At 39.0% G+C, this 17066-nt stretch overlaps 1 protein-coding gene across 2 annotated transcripts in view; it reads left to right on the top strand.

Moving 5' to 3' along the window:
* The first annotated feature begins 298 nt into the window (after nucleotides 1–298).
* The window catches only part of SIK2 (salt inducible kinase 2), a 122992-nt gene continuing 106224 nt past the window's right edge, over nucleotides 299–17066 (top strand). For both annotated transcript variants that reach the window (XM_080816151.1, XM_080816150.1), the window contains exon 1: nucleotides 299–748. In XM_080816151.1, the coding sequence (XP_080672277.1) occupies nucleotides 401–748 (348 nt within the window). In that variant the 5' untranslated portion in view covers nucleotides 299–400. The remainder of the gene's footprint in view (nucleotides 749–17066) is intronic.

Below are 17066 nucleotides of genomic sequence, written 5' to 3'. Positions count from 1 at the left end.
TATATAGAAACCAATGAGAAAGGGATACGAAGGAAGGAGCCGGTGAGCGATGCGGTGCTCAACCCCAGCGCTCGGCCGGTGCGGAATTGGCCGGCGCGCGGCCGTCACAGGTGAGCGGTTTGGCGGGAAGGCCCTCAGGTGGGCGGAGAGCGCCCGGACGAGGGAAGGAGACGGCCGGGTCGCTGCACCCCTCCGTTCCGCCCACCAGGGCTCGCTCTCGCCCTTCGGCTGGGGTGGCCGAGGAACGGGGCGGGCCAGGAGGTGACCCCGCCCCTGGCAGCCGCACGGCGGCGGAGAACCCGGGGTGCCTGAGTCCGGAAAGAACGCGCCGTCCAGGCCCCTCCCGTCTCCCCTCGCTCCCTCCCGCCCAGCCGCCGACGTCGGCGGTGCTCCGGTCGCCATGGTGACCAATCGAGGCCCGGTCCCGCCCCCGCCTCCCTGCCCCGGCCCCCTGACGTCGGCGCACGTCAGCGGCGGCGCGCGCCTGGCTGGGCCCAGCCGAGCGGGAGGGACCGAGCGGAGGAGCGAGCCGAGCGGCGTCGCCGGAGCCCAGCAGCGCCGCCGGCCCGCCAGCCCGCGCTCCAGTCCGCCGAGTCTAGCCGCGGGGCCCAGCATGGTCATGGCGGATGGCCCGAAGCACTTGCAGCGCGGGCCGGTCCGGGTGGGGTTCTACGACATCGAGGGCACGCTGGGCAAGGGTAACTTCGCCGTGGTGAAGCTGGGGCGGCACCGGATCACCAAGACGGAGGTGCGGCCCGGGGCTCGGCGGGAGCGTCCGGGGCGAGGGTCCGGAGAGAGGAGCTGTTGGCCGGGAGGGGCGGCTGCAGCGGGGTTGGGGGGGGGGCTGGGTCTCGCGGAGAGGCTGGGGCTCTGGCTGAGGCGAGGGGCCTGGGACTGTGAGGACCCGGGAGCTGCAGGGGGGTCGGTGAGCGCCGAAGGGCTCGGGGCCCGGTCGTCTCGACCCGAGTGTCGTCCAGCTGGAAACCCGACCGGCCGGGGCTTTGCCTTCTCTACGCCACCCCCGGTGGCCACACGGAATTTCTCCCAGAGCCTCCCACCCGGGCCGTGACCTGATCTGTGGCCTCCGCTCCGGAGCCCAAGTTCCGCGTCTTCCCGGCTTTCAGCTGGGGGTGGGGTGGGAGGGGAAGTCTGGGTGCTCCCGGGCTGCGCGAGGAGGGACGTCGCCAGCCCCGGGGAAGGGGCCGCCTGCGCTCCGACTCCCGGGACGGGGCATCGCGCGGCCCCGGTGACCGCTGCGCCCCTCCCTGGCCCCTCGGGGAAGGGGCTCCGCGGCCGGGAATGCCCGGACGGCCATTGTCCATCGTCTGTGTCTCCTTTGGCCCGACAGCGTCTCTTGATTCGGTGTCAGGCTAGCTTGATCTCGTGCCTGAGGCATTTCCATCTAATACTCCAGACAATAGAACGGGTTAAAATGGTCATCTCTGCGTTTGCACGGTTGGTGGCTCGGTCTCGCTTCGCTCAGGTGGTCCCCCGACCAGGTGTGCGTTCTGGCGGCGAATGCGCGTTCCTTAAGCCACGTCTGATTCTGCTTCTCTACTCCTGAAGCCCTCAACTGCTTCCTGGCGGTGAATCCAGCATCCCCCACTCCACTGCACATGCTGATGCACCGTACATATTTTCTCCCAAGTCTCTCTTCTTACCTAACCCGCCCCCCTTCCTTTCACTGCCTCAAGCTGCTCTCCTCGGGGTCTCTATTTTAAGACGTGCAAATTAAATACTTCAGGAAAAATCAGTAGAAACAAAACTATTCTTTAGAATAAAACCTTGTGTTTTCGACGTACTCTACCCTGCCTTAACTGCAGTTGTTCTGGAGTTTCGTCCTTTTTCGGGTTTTTCTTTCCCCCAGTTTTCATCCTATTCAGTTTTTTCCCCCTTATTGTGAATGTGTTAGAGTTTGAATATGCAGTAACCTAGGAATGGATTTTCATAATGGCTATGTGAGGTGTAGGGCATTTGAAAACTTGAGTGATTTGTGTTGCTGCTGATCTTGGAAGTTTTGCTTAATGTGAAGGAATCCATTTCCAAAAACTAGGGGCACATGTCATTGCGTCATCTTCACTTTTTGTCCTCCCCTACTAATAGTGAGCATGCCAAATCAGACTTATTTTATAGCATCAGGACCAAGGTAACAAATTTTCTCTCACAAATTTACCTTTGTTCACAATTTTACTAAGTTTTTAATAATAAATAATGTGCTTGTAGTGAGATTACTTAATCTTGATCTCAGCATTTCTAAAAATGAGGAAATTGATTCCATTCCTCTAAAGAACCATGGCCTAATGCCATGCTATTTCCCCATAAACTACATAAAAGAAGGTATTTTTAATGTGTATTTTTTATATGAGTCCTTGCTTAATGACTCTAAAAATCAAACAGATTGTGCATTAAAGAAAGCTTCTTACAGAACTTTTGAACATTTTTATGTGGTTGAATTCCAAGCCTATTAGTTCATAATTTTTTTCTCATCAGCTTTTATCAGTATTGGTCACAAGATTTAATTAATTCAGCTGCTACTTATTAGGCCAAATTTAGATACTAGGTTATCTATTTAAGAATTGTTTAGGTGAGCTGGTATTGAGTGACACTTTTCTCTTGAGGTTGACAGTTCAAACAAACCAAGTCTCTTTTAAACTGACACATCTGGTGGAGCTAGGGGGCACTGTGGAGTAGTACCGTGGTTTGGCCATCAGATATCAAGATCAATGCATTTGTAATTGAAGGCACAGGTCGGATCACTCAGATCCTACTATACATGTGAGACATGATTTAATTTGAAAGCTAAATTTCTAGTCCGTAGAACCCATTGCCCTTTGCTTTTCAAAAGAAGGTGTCTTTAACATATAAAAAGAAATAATAACAGTTTAAGATGGGTGAGTGTCCCTGATAATATGGTGTGAGTCGAAATGTTAAAATTGAGAGGAAGGAGGGAAATAGCAGGAAATAACAAAGAGAAAAGTTCTTGTAGATCTGAAGTTTTGCAGAGTTGCTCTGTGAACTTTTGTGGTAATTTGCATTAAGAATTGTTTGGCAACAGTACCTCTAGAATTGTTTCTTAAAGTATACTATTAATGAGGATTTTTAAAGCGGTGCTTATGATCTTCATCATTGTCTGGATAAGTATTTCTGTCTTCAATGGATACAACTGTCCCAAATACTATAAATAAGATGGCTAGTGGAAACCTTAAAGTTTTATTTAATCTTATTTTAAGTTTTCATTGCTGAGCATACTGCAGTATTACAGAGAGAACAATTAAAATGGTATAAAGAACAATATCAGCTAAATATCATGATTACGCTTCCTACAGAAATTTCCTCAATATAGTATGTTTTAACATCAATGTAAGTTTGTGGGTTTTTTTTTTTAAGATTTTATTTATTTATTTGACAGGCAGAGATCAGAGGCAGGCAGAGAGAGAGAGAGAGAGAGAGAGAGAGAGGAGGAGGAAGGAGGCTCCCTGCAGAGCAGAGAGCCCGATGCAGGGACTTGATCCCAGGACCCTAGGATCATGACCTGAGCCAAAGGCAGAGGCTTTAACCCACTGAGCCACCCAGGCGCCCCTAAGTTTGTGTTTTAAAACTTAAAGGTCTTTTTTCCCAAGTTTGAACCCAAGACAAATTTTAGGGCTTAGTTTGAACAACTGTGTGGTAAACAATTGGACCCTGTTTTTTTTACTTGGCTCTTCTCTGTCTCTTGTTCTGAATCACTGAAGAATGATGTATTTTCTACAGAGATTGGGAGATCCAAGACTGTTTGCCTTTTAGGAAAAAAAAAAATCAGTACACAAAGAGATCTTCATTTTGGTCTAATCTATCAAATAGCTTAACATTGTTTAAGAAGTATAATTACATCATCATCTGAAGCTGTATTCTCATGTTAGATCTCTATGTAAATTTTGTGCACAAAAGGGAAGGCAGGTGGTGGTAGAATCCAGCTTCCTAATATAATACTTCAGAAAAGCTTTGTAGTGTTGGTTTGTGGTTTATGAATTAGAGTAGCTAATTTTATAAAATTAGCATAATGGGAAAAGAATAATAGCATTTAGACTGTTAAACTATTTTAGGCAATAGTGGTTGCTAGTTTGCTATGCTGTGGCTGTCCTTGAGTAGTGTTTTATTTTATCAAAACTGTACTAGCAAAGAATTTCTTCCTTCTAATTGTATGGCTAGTTTTTTGTTAGTTTTTGTCTGTTGAATAAAATTCCGAAAAAGTCATTTGTGCCCATAAGTTGTTTTGTTTTCTGTTAAAGAGTCTTACTATAAAAAATGTCAAGAAGAGTAGAGTGCACAAAAAGTACATGGGCATTTCCTCCACCAATGGGAGTAAATCATTCTCATGGCATATTTCCCTCTGGTCTTTTTTTCATTATTATTATTTTCCACAGATGAGATCACATGCTGTATACATTTATATATATTACATCATTTTTTACACTTATTGTATAGCATATTTTGATTATTATATATCTTTATAAGATACAGAAGTACCTTATATTACCTTATATTAAATATATTAAAAGTACCTTATATTAAAAAATAGCTGGGGGCATCTGGGTGGCTCAGTCATTAAGTGTCTGCCTTCGGCTCAGGTCGTGATCCCAGGGTCCTGGGATCGAGCCCCACATCAGGCTCCCTGCTCAGCGGGGAGCCTGCTTCTCCCTCTCCCACTGCCCCTGCCTGTGTTCCCTCTCTCACTGTGTCTCTCTGTCAAATTAAAAAAAAAAAAAAAAAGAAAAAAAAAAGCTGCATAGTGTTCCACCTTGTAAATGAATTCTATCTTACTGAACAATTTTCTTATTAAACATTTCCAGTTTTCACTTATAGTAAATAATCTGAATAATATTTGCATATGTAACTCTGCTGTTTTTTTGAGAGGAGGAGGCAGGAAGAGGGAGTGGGATTTGGAGGTAAATTCCTAGAAAGGAAGTTGTCAAGTGAGAAGATACTATTGTTGCATTAAAGAACAATGTATATTATCAAACTGATACATTTATTATTGAAAATTTTTAAAGTATAGGGAAATGAAAAAAATTACCCATAAGATCAACACCCAAGATAACCATTAGTTGTTTTCAGATCTTTTCGGTGACCATTGTATTTTCCTCAATACCAGACCTCTTGAATTGCTTAGCTAAAGAGCATATAAGGATGTGGTCCATAGACTCCTAAAGCTATTTCACAGAGGTTCTGAAAATTACCTTATTAAAATGGCATGTTGGGGGGGGTGCGCCTGGGTGGCTCAATCAGTAAATCAGCTGCCTTCAGGTCAGGTCATGATCCTAGGGTCCTGGGATCAAGTGCCATGTCAGGCTCCCTGCTCAACGGGGAGTCTGCTTCTCCCTCTGCCTGCCTTTCCCCCTGCTTGTGTGTGCGTGCTCTCTCTTTCTCTCTCTCTCTCTCTCTCTGACAAATAAACTCTTTTTAAAAAATGAAATAAAATGGCATGTTGGTGTTGGACTACTTACTTATCCTTAAGAGAACCTGGAATGCAGAACTGATAGCATAGACATTCTGAAGACTGCTTTTGTTCACTGAAAAGCTTTCTGTGTGCATTTTGGGGTTTTTAGGTTTAGGCATAATTCTTCACTACCTTAAAATGTAAGTATTTTTAAAGCTTTCCAAATAAAATAGCAAAATTGCATTCTTAGAGCAAGGATAGAAACAAACAAAAAATATTATATCCTGGTCACAGTGTTTCTTGAGGAGAACTTATTTTTGTAATACATTTGAATTTAATATTTTGCTTTAAAATTTTAGGACTCCTCTCAGTAGTCTTGGTATTAATCCTGTGCTCTGAAATATCCCATATTTCAAGAAGCAACTATGTTATGTACAACAGGAGGACTGGTTACCAGATAACCTAATCACTGTTACTTGTTTCTGGGCCTATGTATGGTCTTTATAGTGTGTTGATATGAAAATTATATTTGTCATGGATATATGTGCTATATTAGAAACTGTTCTCTACTTTCTTGGCACCCCAGACAAGTAATATTTGACAAATTATTCTGCTAAGTATTGCTCAAAACGATCTGTTCTTTTTGGGAGTGGTTGGGGACAAACATCCAAAATAAGAGTTGTGTAAATTTTTATATTCTGTAGAAATTTTTCACTTTAACAGAGTTTAATGCGTTCTGATTTTGATTCCACTGGGAATTCTATCTCAATATCTGGCAATTAAAGAAACATTTATTTGGAAATAACTGAAACTGGCCTCCTTTCCTGGATTCATATGATGACATTTCGCTTATGGGCCACTGGTGAAGGTAGAGTCTGTTTCCTTGGAACCAACTGGATTCCAGAAATTCACCAGGCGACCATTCTTTCCTATTTAGTGTACCTAGCACCTCTTCTATCTTCTATCTTCTGTCTGAAAAAAGTTTTTAATGTATTTCTAGGCCCTTATTTAGAACATTTATGGAGAATGCTTTCCCACTCAAGGAGAAATAGCCCCTATATCCAGTTTGAGATTATCAGAAGAATGAAAGACAGTTACATTTGGGGATCAGAAACTCTTCATTTAGAAAATTTTAAAATGGGGGCGCCTGGGTGGCTCAGTGGGTTAAAGCCTCTGCCTTCGGCTCGGATCATGATCCCAGGGTCCTGGGATCAGGCCCCACATCGGGTTCTCTGCTTGGCGGGGAGCCTGCTTCCTCCTCTCCCTCTGCCTGCCTCCCTGCCTACTTGTAATCTCTGCCTGTCAAATAAATAAATAAAATCTTTAAAAAAAAAAAAGAAAATTTTAAAATGTTTTTAAACAGTTAAAGTGATAATTCTTAGATGAATTAGACTGAAAATGCTAAAATTTGTTTTAACTTCTTATCTAAGATAAACATAGGACTTATGTGTTTTTTCCTTCAGTTATAAAAGTATGCATGTTTATTGTAGATATTATTGAAAAACTCAAGAAAATAAACATCCTTAATCCCACCATTCAGACCAAGAGATCGCCACCATTAATATTTGGTTCATATCCTCTTCATTATTCCCATATATTTTATATGTTAGTACTGAAATTGATGTCATCTATACGTGTTTTTTTTTTTTTTTTACTTAATGTGTTAACATTTCCCTGAGTTAAAAAAAGAAAAAATTCTGAAGCATCGTTAAATAGCATTCTTACATATGATCACATTTTATTTCATCAGTTTCCTGTTATTGAACATTTAGATTGTTTCTCTCTTTTGCTGTTTCTCCAAGGTCATGTTTAGGAGAGTATTCCTATATATATATATCTTTGTGCATTTAACTGATTATTCCCTCAGGGTAAGCCCATAGCAATGGAATTCTTGGGTCAAGGAATATGTCCTTACATCTACAATTTATGGCACGAGATGCCAAATTATCCTCTAGAAAAGTCACACCTGTTAATTTTCACCAGGAAGAAATCATTTACCGGGAATATTATTTTTCTAAATATTTCCTGTTGGATAGGGGAGAATAATATTTTTTATTTTAATTAACATTTCTGGTTTAACATTTTTTGTTTACTTTGAGTGCATGATTTTATAAGATGACTGTTATTTCTTTTGTGAATTTTTTTGGTCCTTTGGACCATTTTGGTTTTGTTTTTTTGTTTTGTTTGTTTGTTTGTAAGATTTTACTTATTTGAGAGAGAAAGCACAAGCCAGGGGAGGGTCAGAGAAGCAGATTTCCCGCTAAGCAGGGAACCTAACTTCAGACTTGATCCCAGGATTCTGGGGTCAATTTTGGGGTGCCTGGGTGGTCCAGTCAGTTAAGTGTCCGCCTCTTGATTTTAGCTCAGGTCATCTGAGATGAAGCCCGAGTTGGTCTTTGTGCTCAGCAGGGAGTCTGCTGGAGAGTCTCTCTTTCCCTTCTCCTCTGCCTCTCGTCTCCCTCGCTCATGCTCTCTCTCTTTCTCTCTCACTCAAGTAAATAAATAAAATCTTTTTAAAAAATAAAGTCAATTTTAAATTGGAAAAATTTGTAATTTATTTATACTTAAAAGAGAACTAGAGCACTCCGTGTTAGTTTTACCGTTGCCTTTCACTGCTTTCAGAAACCCTTTCTTTGTGGTCACTCAGTCACATTGACTTGTTGGTCAAATGTTCTGATTCCTCCTATGATTTAATGTATAGGCTTGTAAAGTACATTTAGTGTTTAATCTTGGAAGATCTGATTGTATGGTAATGCACTTTGGTACTTCAGAAGGACTGTATACAATTAGTATACTAGTTGTAAATAGTGCTGAAGCAAATAGTACCTGAGACTGCTAACATGTTTATCCCTTCTGATTTGTTACTAGAAGTACTGCTCCTGTTGTGTAATTTCCCTGTAAGTCCTCCAAAGCCACTTTTGTAGTGGTTTCTTTAAGTGCATGAGATGAATATTTCTTTGATGAGAAGTGAAAAGCAAATTTTGTTAAATTATCAACAAGACAGGATAATATTACCATTAAATTGCATTTTGAAAAGTGAAAAAATATCTTTTATCCATCAGTTTAACACTATTTCATTTCTGCTTCTGCATTTAATCCCTTGTTTTCTGTACAAATTTGTACCTTATATATTGTTACTTTTGTATTCATTATTTTTTACTTTGTTGGAAACATTTCTTCTGTGTGTAGTCTTTTCATTAATGTTTACATTTTAGAAAATAATAGAACTTTTATAGAGAATGTAGAAAATAAAATGAAAATGACTAAAATTTCACAGATGGAGAAGTTGACATATTTGATAAATACAATAACGTCATTTCATTTTTTGTTTTTTCTATTAGAAAAGTAATTCATGTTCATTGAAGAAAAATTGCACAGAAAAGTATAAAGCAGAAAAATAATTCACATTTTTTTCACCCACTGATAACATTTTTGTCATAGTTATATCTAATTTTTCCTTGTCTTTTTCTTTATGTGCCTTGTGTTGAGACTGTGCTTAACTACTGATTTTTCCATTTAATATTTTAGTCTAAGCAATCCCTTATATTATTAAGAAAAGCTATTTTAATAGCTGTATAACAGTTACAAATAAGCTTACCATAATTCACATAATTGTTTCCCATTTACTGTTTCTATTTTTATATTACAAATAATACTCATTGAATATATTTATAAATAAGTCTTTACCATCATTTCAGATTATTTCCTTGAAATAAGTTCTCAGAAGTAGAATCCTTAGGCTACATGGGATGGGTGATTTTTTTTTTTTCCTTATTGAAGTATAATTAACATACAGTGTTCAATTAATTTAAAGTGTACAACATAGTGATTCAGCAGTTCTATACACTACTCAGTGCTCATCGCAATAAATGTACTCTTTTTTTTTTTAAAGATTTTTATTTTATTTGACAGAGAGAGAGAGAGAGATCACAAGTAGGCAGAGAGGCAGGCAGAGAGAGAGAGGAGGAAGCAGGCTCCCCGCTGAGCGGAGAGCCCGATGCGGGGCTCGATCCCAGGACTCTGGGATCATGACCCGAGCTGAAGGCAGAGGCTTTAACCCACTGAGCTACCCAGGCGCCCCGTACTCTTTTGTTTTTAAAAACAAAGTTTTTGGAGTGTAGTTGATACACAATTCTATACTATTTTCAAGTGTACAACTTAGCGAATTGGCAAGTTTATACATTATACCAGTTAACACAAGCATAGCCATCATCTGGTTGTTACATTATCCCATTATGTTTCTGTTACTATATCATTGACTGTATTTGGTATACTTTGCCTTTTATTCCTGTGACTTATTCATTGCATAGCTGGAAGCCTTTATCTCCCTCTCCCCTTCACCCATTTTTCCCAGTGCCCCACCTTCTCCTCTGGCAGCCATCAGTACTCTATATTTATAGGTCTGATTCTGCTTTTTGTTGTTTATTCATTTGTTTTTGTGTAGTTTTTTTTTTTTTTTTAGATTCCACTTATGAGTGGAGTCATGATATTTGTCTTTCTCAGTTTGCCTTATTTCACTTAGCATAGTATCCTCTAGGTCCAACCACATTGTCTGAAGTGGCATGATCACATCCTTGTTTGTGCCTGCATAATATTCCAGCTTGTGTCTGGGTGTGTATCTGTGTATTGATGGACACTTAGGTTGCTTCCATATCTTGGCTATTGTAAATAATGCTTCAGAAAACAAATGGCTGCATATATGTTTTTTCAGATTAGTGTTTTGGTTTTCTTTGGGTAAATACCCATTAATGAAATTAATGGATCATATAGTATTTCTGTATTTAATTTTTGAGGCACCCCTATACTCTTTGCCACAGTGGCCATGCCAGTTTATACTCCCACCAACAGTGCACAAAGGTATCTTTCTCTAGATCCTCACCAACATTTGTTATTTCTTGTCTTTTTAATTTCAGCCCTTCCCACTACTGTAAGGTGATAACTCAAGGTGATTTTGGTTTGCATTTCGCTGATGTTGAGTGATGTTGAGCATCTTTTCATGTGTCTGTTGGCCATCTGGATGTCCTCTTTGGAACAATGTCTCAGGTCCTTTGCCCATTTTTTAATTGTTTTGTTGTTGTTGTTGAATTGTATGAGTTTTTTAAAACATATTTTGGATCTTAACCCCTGAACAGACATATTATGTGCAAATATCTTCTCTCACTCAGTAGATTGCCTTTTGGGGTTTTTTGTTGGTTTCCTTTGCTGTGCAAAAGTTTTTATTTGGTTTCATACTAATAGTTATTTTTGCTTTTGTTTCTCTTGCCAAAGGAGACCTATCTAGAAAAATGTTGCTGTGGAAAATGTCAGAGAAATTACTGCCTGTGCTCTCTTCTGTTTTTTTATGGATTCAGGTCTCACATTTAGGTCTTTCATCCATTTTGAGGGTTTGTTTGTTTTTTTATGAGTATGTATATGTTAGAAAAGTGATCCAGTTTCAGGCTTTTGCATGTGGCTGTCCAGCCTGCTCAGCACCATTTGTTGAAAAGACCATCTTTTCACCATGATACATTCTTGCCTCCTTTGTTGTAGAGTAGTTGACCATATAAACATGGATTTATTTCCAGGTTCTCTGTTCTGTTGATCTGTGTGTCTGTTTTTGTGCAGTACCATACTGTTTTGATGACTACAGCTTTTTTTTTTTTTTTTAAAGATTTTATTTATTTGACTAGAGAGAGATCACAGGTAGACAGAGAGGCAGGCAGAGAGAGAGGAGGAAGCAGGCTCCCTACCGAGCAGAGAGCCCAATGCAGGGCTCGATCCCAGAACCCCGGGATCATGACCTGAGCCGAAGGCAGAGGCTCAACCCACTGAGCCACCCAGGTGCCCCAGATGACTACAGCTTTTGTGGTAGATCTTAAAATTGAGATTATGATACCTCCAGCTTTGTTTTCCAAGATTGCTTTGACTATTTGGGGTCTTTTATTGTTCTATATTAATTTCAGTCTTTTTTTGTTTTAGGTCTGTGGAAAATATTACTGGTATTTTGCTAGGGAGAGCATTAAATCTGTAGATTGCTTTGGGTAATATAGACATTTTAACAACATTGATTCTTCGATCTAGGAGTATGGAATATCTTTCCATTTGTTTATGCGGTCTTCAGTTTTTCTTTCACTGGTGTTTTATAGTTTTGGGAGTACAGATCTATCACCTCCACAGTTAAGTTTATTCCTGGGTATCTTATTCTTTTTGATACAGTTGTAAATGGGATTGTTTTTCTAATTTCTTCTTCGATTTCATTATTTGTGTATAGAAATGCAGTATATTTCTGTATATTAATTTCATATCCTGTGACTTTACTGAACTCATGTATCAGTTCTAGTATTTTTTTTAATGAAGTCTTTAGGGTTTTCTGTATACTGTATGTCATCTGCAAATAGTGAAGTTTTACCTCTTACCAATTTGGATGCCTTTTATTTCTTGTCTGATTGCTATGGCTAGGACTTACAGTACTATGTTGAATAAAAGTGGTCAGAGTGGACATGCTTGTCCTGTTCCTGATCTTGGAAGAAGAGTTCTAGTTTTTCACCATTAGGTATGGTGTTAGCTATGGGTTTCTCATATATGGCCTTTAATATGTTGAGGTAGTTCCCTCTAAACCTATTTTGTTGAGAGTTTTTATCATGAATGGATGTTGTACTTTGCCAAATGCTTTTTTTGCAACTATTGAGATGATCAAATGGTTTCTATCCAGTCTCTTATTAATATAATGTATCATGTTGGCTGATGAATGTTGAACCACCTTTGCATCCCTAGAATAAATCCCACTTGATTATGGTGAATGATTTTTTAATGTCTTATTCAACTTGATTTACTCATATTTCATTGAATATTTTTATATCTATGTTCAGCAGAGATATTGGCCTTAGTTTTTGTAGGGGTTTTTGTTGTTGTTGTTTTGTTTTGTTGTGTCTTTATCTGCTATTGGTATCAGGGTAATGCTGGCCTCTTTGAATGCATTTGGAAGTTTTCCTTCCTATTCCAGTTTTTTGGGATAGTTTGAGTAATAATACTCTTAACATGTTTGGTAGAATTCACCTGTGAAGCCATCTGGTCCTGGCCTTTTGTTTATTGGGAGGTTTTTGGTTTTTTGGATTTTTTTTTTTTTTAACTGATTGAATTTCATTGCTAGTAATCAGTCTGTTAAATATTCTGTTTCTTCTTGATTCAGTTTTGGAAGGTTTTATGTTTTTAGGAATTTATCCATTTCTTCTAGGTTATCTAATTTGCTGGCATAAAACTTTTTATAATAATCTCTTATAATTCTTTGTACTTCTCTGGTGACGGTTGTTATTTCTCCTTCACTTCTGATTTTATTTGAGTCATCTCTCTCTCTCTCTGTCGCTTTAAGTCTGGCCAAAGGTTTATCAGTTTTGTTTATCTTTCCAAAGAACCAGCTCCTGGTTTTATTTATCCTTTCTATTGTTTTTGTAGTCTTTATTTCATTTATTTATGCTCTGATCTTTATTATTATTATTATTATTATTATTATTACTTCTGGCTTTGGCCTTTGTTCTTTTTCTAGCTCCTTTAGGTGTAAGGTTAGGTTGTTTGAGATTTTTCTTGCCTCTTGAGTTAGGCCTGTATTGCTATAATCTTCCCTCTTAGGACAGCTTTTCCTGCATCTGAAAGATTTTAGACCATTGTGTTCTCATTTTCATTTGTCTCCATTTAGTTAATTTCCTCTTTGATGTGTTGTCAGACCCAGTTATCATTCAGTAGCAATTTATTTACCCTCCAAGTATTTGTGTTCTTTCCAGATTTTTTCTTGTGTGTGATTTCTAGTTTCATACTGATGTGATTGGAAAAGATGCATGATACGATTTCAGTCTTTTTTAATTTGTTGAGACTTATTTTGTGGCTTAACATGTGATCCCTTCTGGAGAATGTTCCACGTGGAATTGAAAAGAGTGTGTATTCCACTGCTTTTGGATGAAATGTTCTGAATGTATCTGTTAGATCCATCTGGTCCAATGTGTGATTTAAAGCCACTGTTTCCTTGTTGAATTTCTGTTTGGGTGATCTATCCATTGATGTGTGTGTTAAAGTCTCTAACGATTATTGTATTACTATTATTTCTTCATTTATGTCCGTTCATAGTTGCTTTATGTATTTGGCTGCTGCCATAGTTGATGCACAGATGTTTACCGTTGTATCTTATTGTTGGATTGTTCCCTTTTAGATTATGTCTTTGTCTCTTGTTAATCCGTATTATAAAGTCTGTTTTGTCTGATGTAAGTATTGCTTCCATTTGCATGTTAAATGTTTTTTCCATCTCTTCACTTTCGATCTGAATGTGTTTCTAGGTCTGAAGGGAGTCTCTGGTAAGCAGCATGCAGATGGGTCTTGCTTTTTTTTATCCTTTCAGTCACCCTGTGTCTTGTGATTGGAGTAATAGTCTGTTTACATTGAAAGTAATTATCACCAGGTTGATACTTACTGCCCTTTGTTACTTGTTTTAGCCTTGTTTTTATAGTTCTTCTCTGTTCCTTTCTTCTTGTCTTGCTCTCTTCCCTATGGTTTCTTTAGTATTACACTTGGATTCCTTTCTCCTTATTTTTTATATATCCATTATAGGTTTTTGACTTATAGTTACCCTTAGATTCATATATAACATCTTAAGCATGTAGCAGTCTATATTAAGTTGATGGTTGCTTAAGTTTGAACCCATCCTAAAAGTCTTAAATCTTTACTCTCTACCCCCTCACACACATTTTTTATATCTGGTGGCCTACTTTATATCCTTTTATTTTGTGAATTCCTTGACGGATTTTTCTGCCAGCCTTTGGCTTGTTTTCAGAGTTAGTTGCACTGATGTGGCTGTTATCTTGGTGTATACATGGGACAAGGTAAGCTCAGGATCCTTCTACTCCGCGATCTTTCCAGAACTCCCTCAGGATGGATGACTATTTTTTTAGCCTAATTTTGTTTTGAGATTTTTGTTTTTAAGTAATCTCTGCACCCAGTGTGGGTCTCAGACTCACGACCCTGAGATCAGGAGTCACATGCTTTTCCAGCTGAGCCATCCAGGGACCCTGGGGTGGATGATTTTTAAGGTTTTTGATAAAAATTGCCAAAATACCCTTCAGAAAAATTGTAACCTACTTTATAGTCATACCAGCAATGTATAGAAGTGGCCATCTTGTTGAACCTTAGTCCACAAGGGTGTTTACCTTTAATCTTTGTAAATGTAAGTGGAAAGGGTATTTCTTAATATAATCTGCATAACATTATATTAGATATTTTATTATTTTTAATTCACTTTTTCCCATTTTGAGGTTGAATATTCAGTGTTGCTGCTTTTACATGTTTAGTTTGATAGCAGTCATTCTAGTTTAGGTATGTCCTCCGAAGTTCTATAGGAAACCTACCTTTTGTCTCCTAGCAGATGGAATATAAATTTTTCTCTTTCTACATAAACTCACTAAAGGTTTGTTTTTTTAAAGATACTGCATGCATATGTAGAAATTGGAGAGTTGAATAATTCAGATGAATAACAAAGAGAAAGGAATCCTTCAATTTCAGAGTCCCTTGCTTGACTTTGTTGTGACCATGCAGATTTTGTCCTTGGTATTGTGTTCAGAACTAAGTAGAAAAGGGATGCAGAGAGTAAGCTCCCAGAAATCTAAGTTCATAGTTATCTTTAAAATGTTGGAACATAACCCTTTTGTATGTTGGAACTTTCATACACATCGGAAAAACCCCCAAGTGCAGATTTTTCTTGTTGATAAAATTTGTTTTCCAAAATGTGTTCTCTTTGTTCTCACAGATTTATTAGGTTCTTTGAAGGTAGGAATCAGATCTTGTTCATTTTTGTATCCTGAGCATAATTCCGGGCACACAACAGGTACTCAGTAAGGGTGCAAATAATAGGCTCTTTGAAAAGGTAGAAAGATTGAACGTGGAGTTTGAAGGCCTGTGGTTTTTCCCAATAATTCACTTGAGCTGTAAGACCTTTTGTAGATTATGTAACATCTTTAGAACTTCTCAGCAACTCATGGATGCTCTGCTTGTTCCGTTTACTTCACAAAGTTCAGAAATAAATGAGATAAAATGTGTTAAAGTATCTTGTAAAATTACAAAGTACTGTGCAGTTGTGAAAGTCATCATCATCATCATCATCATGTTTCGGGGAAGTACTTGGTAATGAGTCCCATTGTTAAGAAATTACCTGGAAGAATATGCCAGAGACTGTTTGCTGAACACTAAAAATCCATTGTTTCCTACTCTTCCTGGACCTGTCACTGGTCTATCTCTGGGCCTCTCGCATTTAAATGGGGTTATGTGACTGAGTACTAACTAATGAAGTGAACGGAGATAATATGTGCCACTTCAGGACTAGCCCATAAAAACCTCTTGTGAGAGCTCCTCCAAGTTTCTTTCTCCTGTCAGGCTGGAATGGAGACAGCCTTTAGGGTAAACTGTGGAAGACTTTAAAAGTAGTAAAACCTCGGGGTGCCTGGGTGGCTTAGAGGGTTAAGCCTCTGCCTTTGGCCTGGGTCATGATCTCAGGGTCCTGGGATCGAGCCCTACATCAGCCTCTCGGCTCAGTAGGGAGCCTGCTTCTCCCTCTCTCTGCCTACTTGTGATCTCTGTCAACTAAATAAATAAAATCTTAAAAAAAAAAAAGTAGTAAAATCTCCTTAAACCTCATATGCCTACATGGAGGCATCTTCACCCATTCCATTCTGTGACATGAGCAAAAAATAAACTTCTATCGTATTTGAATCACTGCATTTTGTGGTCTACTTGCTCATAGCAGTTAGATGAGCCCCCCCTTTTTTTTTCAAGCTCTAACAATTCATTTTTTCTTTTTTTTTTAGTTTCAGGAGTAGAATTTAGCAGTTCATTAGTTGCATATAACACCCAGTGCTCCTTACATCAAGTGTCCTCCCTCCTTAATGCCCATCACCACTTATCCCTTCCCCCCAGCCAACTCCCCTCCAGCAACCCTGTTTGTTTCCTAGAGTTCAGTGTCTCTTACGATTCGCTTCTCTGTTTTCATCTTAATTTTATTTTTCCTTCTCTTCCCCTATGCTTATCTGTTTTGTTTCTTAAATTCCACATATCAGTGAAATCATATGATATTTGTCTTTCTCTGACGTATTTCGCTTAATATAATACCTTCTAGTTCTGTCCATATTGTTGCAAATGGCAAAATTTCATTCTTTTTGATGGCTGAGTAATATTTCATTGTGTCTGCATGTACATATATATATGTATCTGTGTATATATATGTGTGTGTGTGTATGTACACATACACATCTTTAGCCATTCATCTGTTGGTGGACATCTGGGCTCTTTCAATAGTTTAGCTATTGTGGACATTGCTGCTATAAACATTGGGGTGCAGCTATCCCTTCAAATCACTGTTTGTATCCTTTGGATAAATACTTTGTAGTGCAAATGCTGGGTTATGTAAGGTTAGTTCTATTTTTAACTTTTTGAGGAACCTCCATACTGTTCTCCAGAGTGGCTGCACCAGTTTGCATTCCCACCAACAGTGTAAGAGGGTTCCTCTTTTTCCACATCCCCGCCAACATCTGTTGTTTCCTGAGTTGATAATTTTAGCCATTTTGACAGATGTGAGGTGGTATCTCATAGTGGTTTTGATTTGTATTTCCCTGATGCCAAGTAATGTTGAGCCTTTTTT

Source organism: Martes martes, assembly GCF_963455335.1.
Source record: "Martes martes genome assembly, chromosome: 10".
Taxonomy (NCBI): Eukaryota; Metazoa; Chordata; class Mammalia; order Carnivora; family Mustelidae; genus Martes; species Martes martes.
Note: the sequence above shows the minus strand (reverse complement) of the source record. Positions and strands in the feature narration are given on the sequence as shown.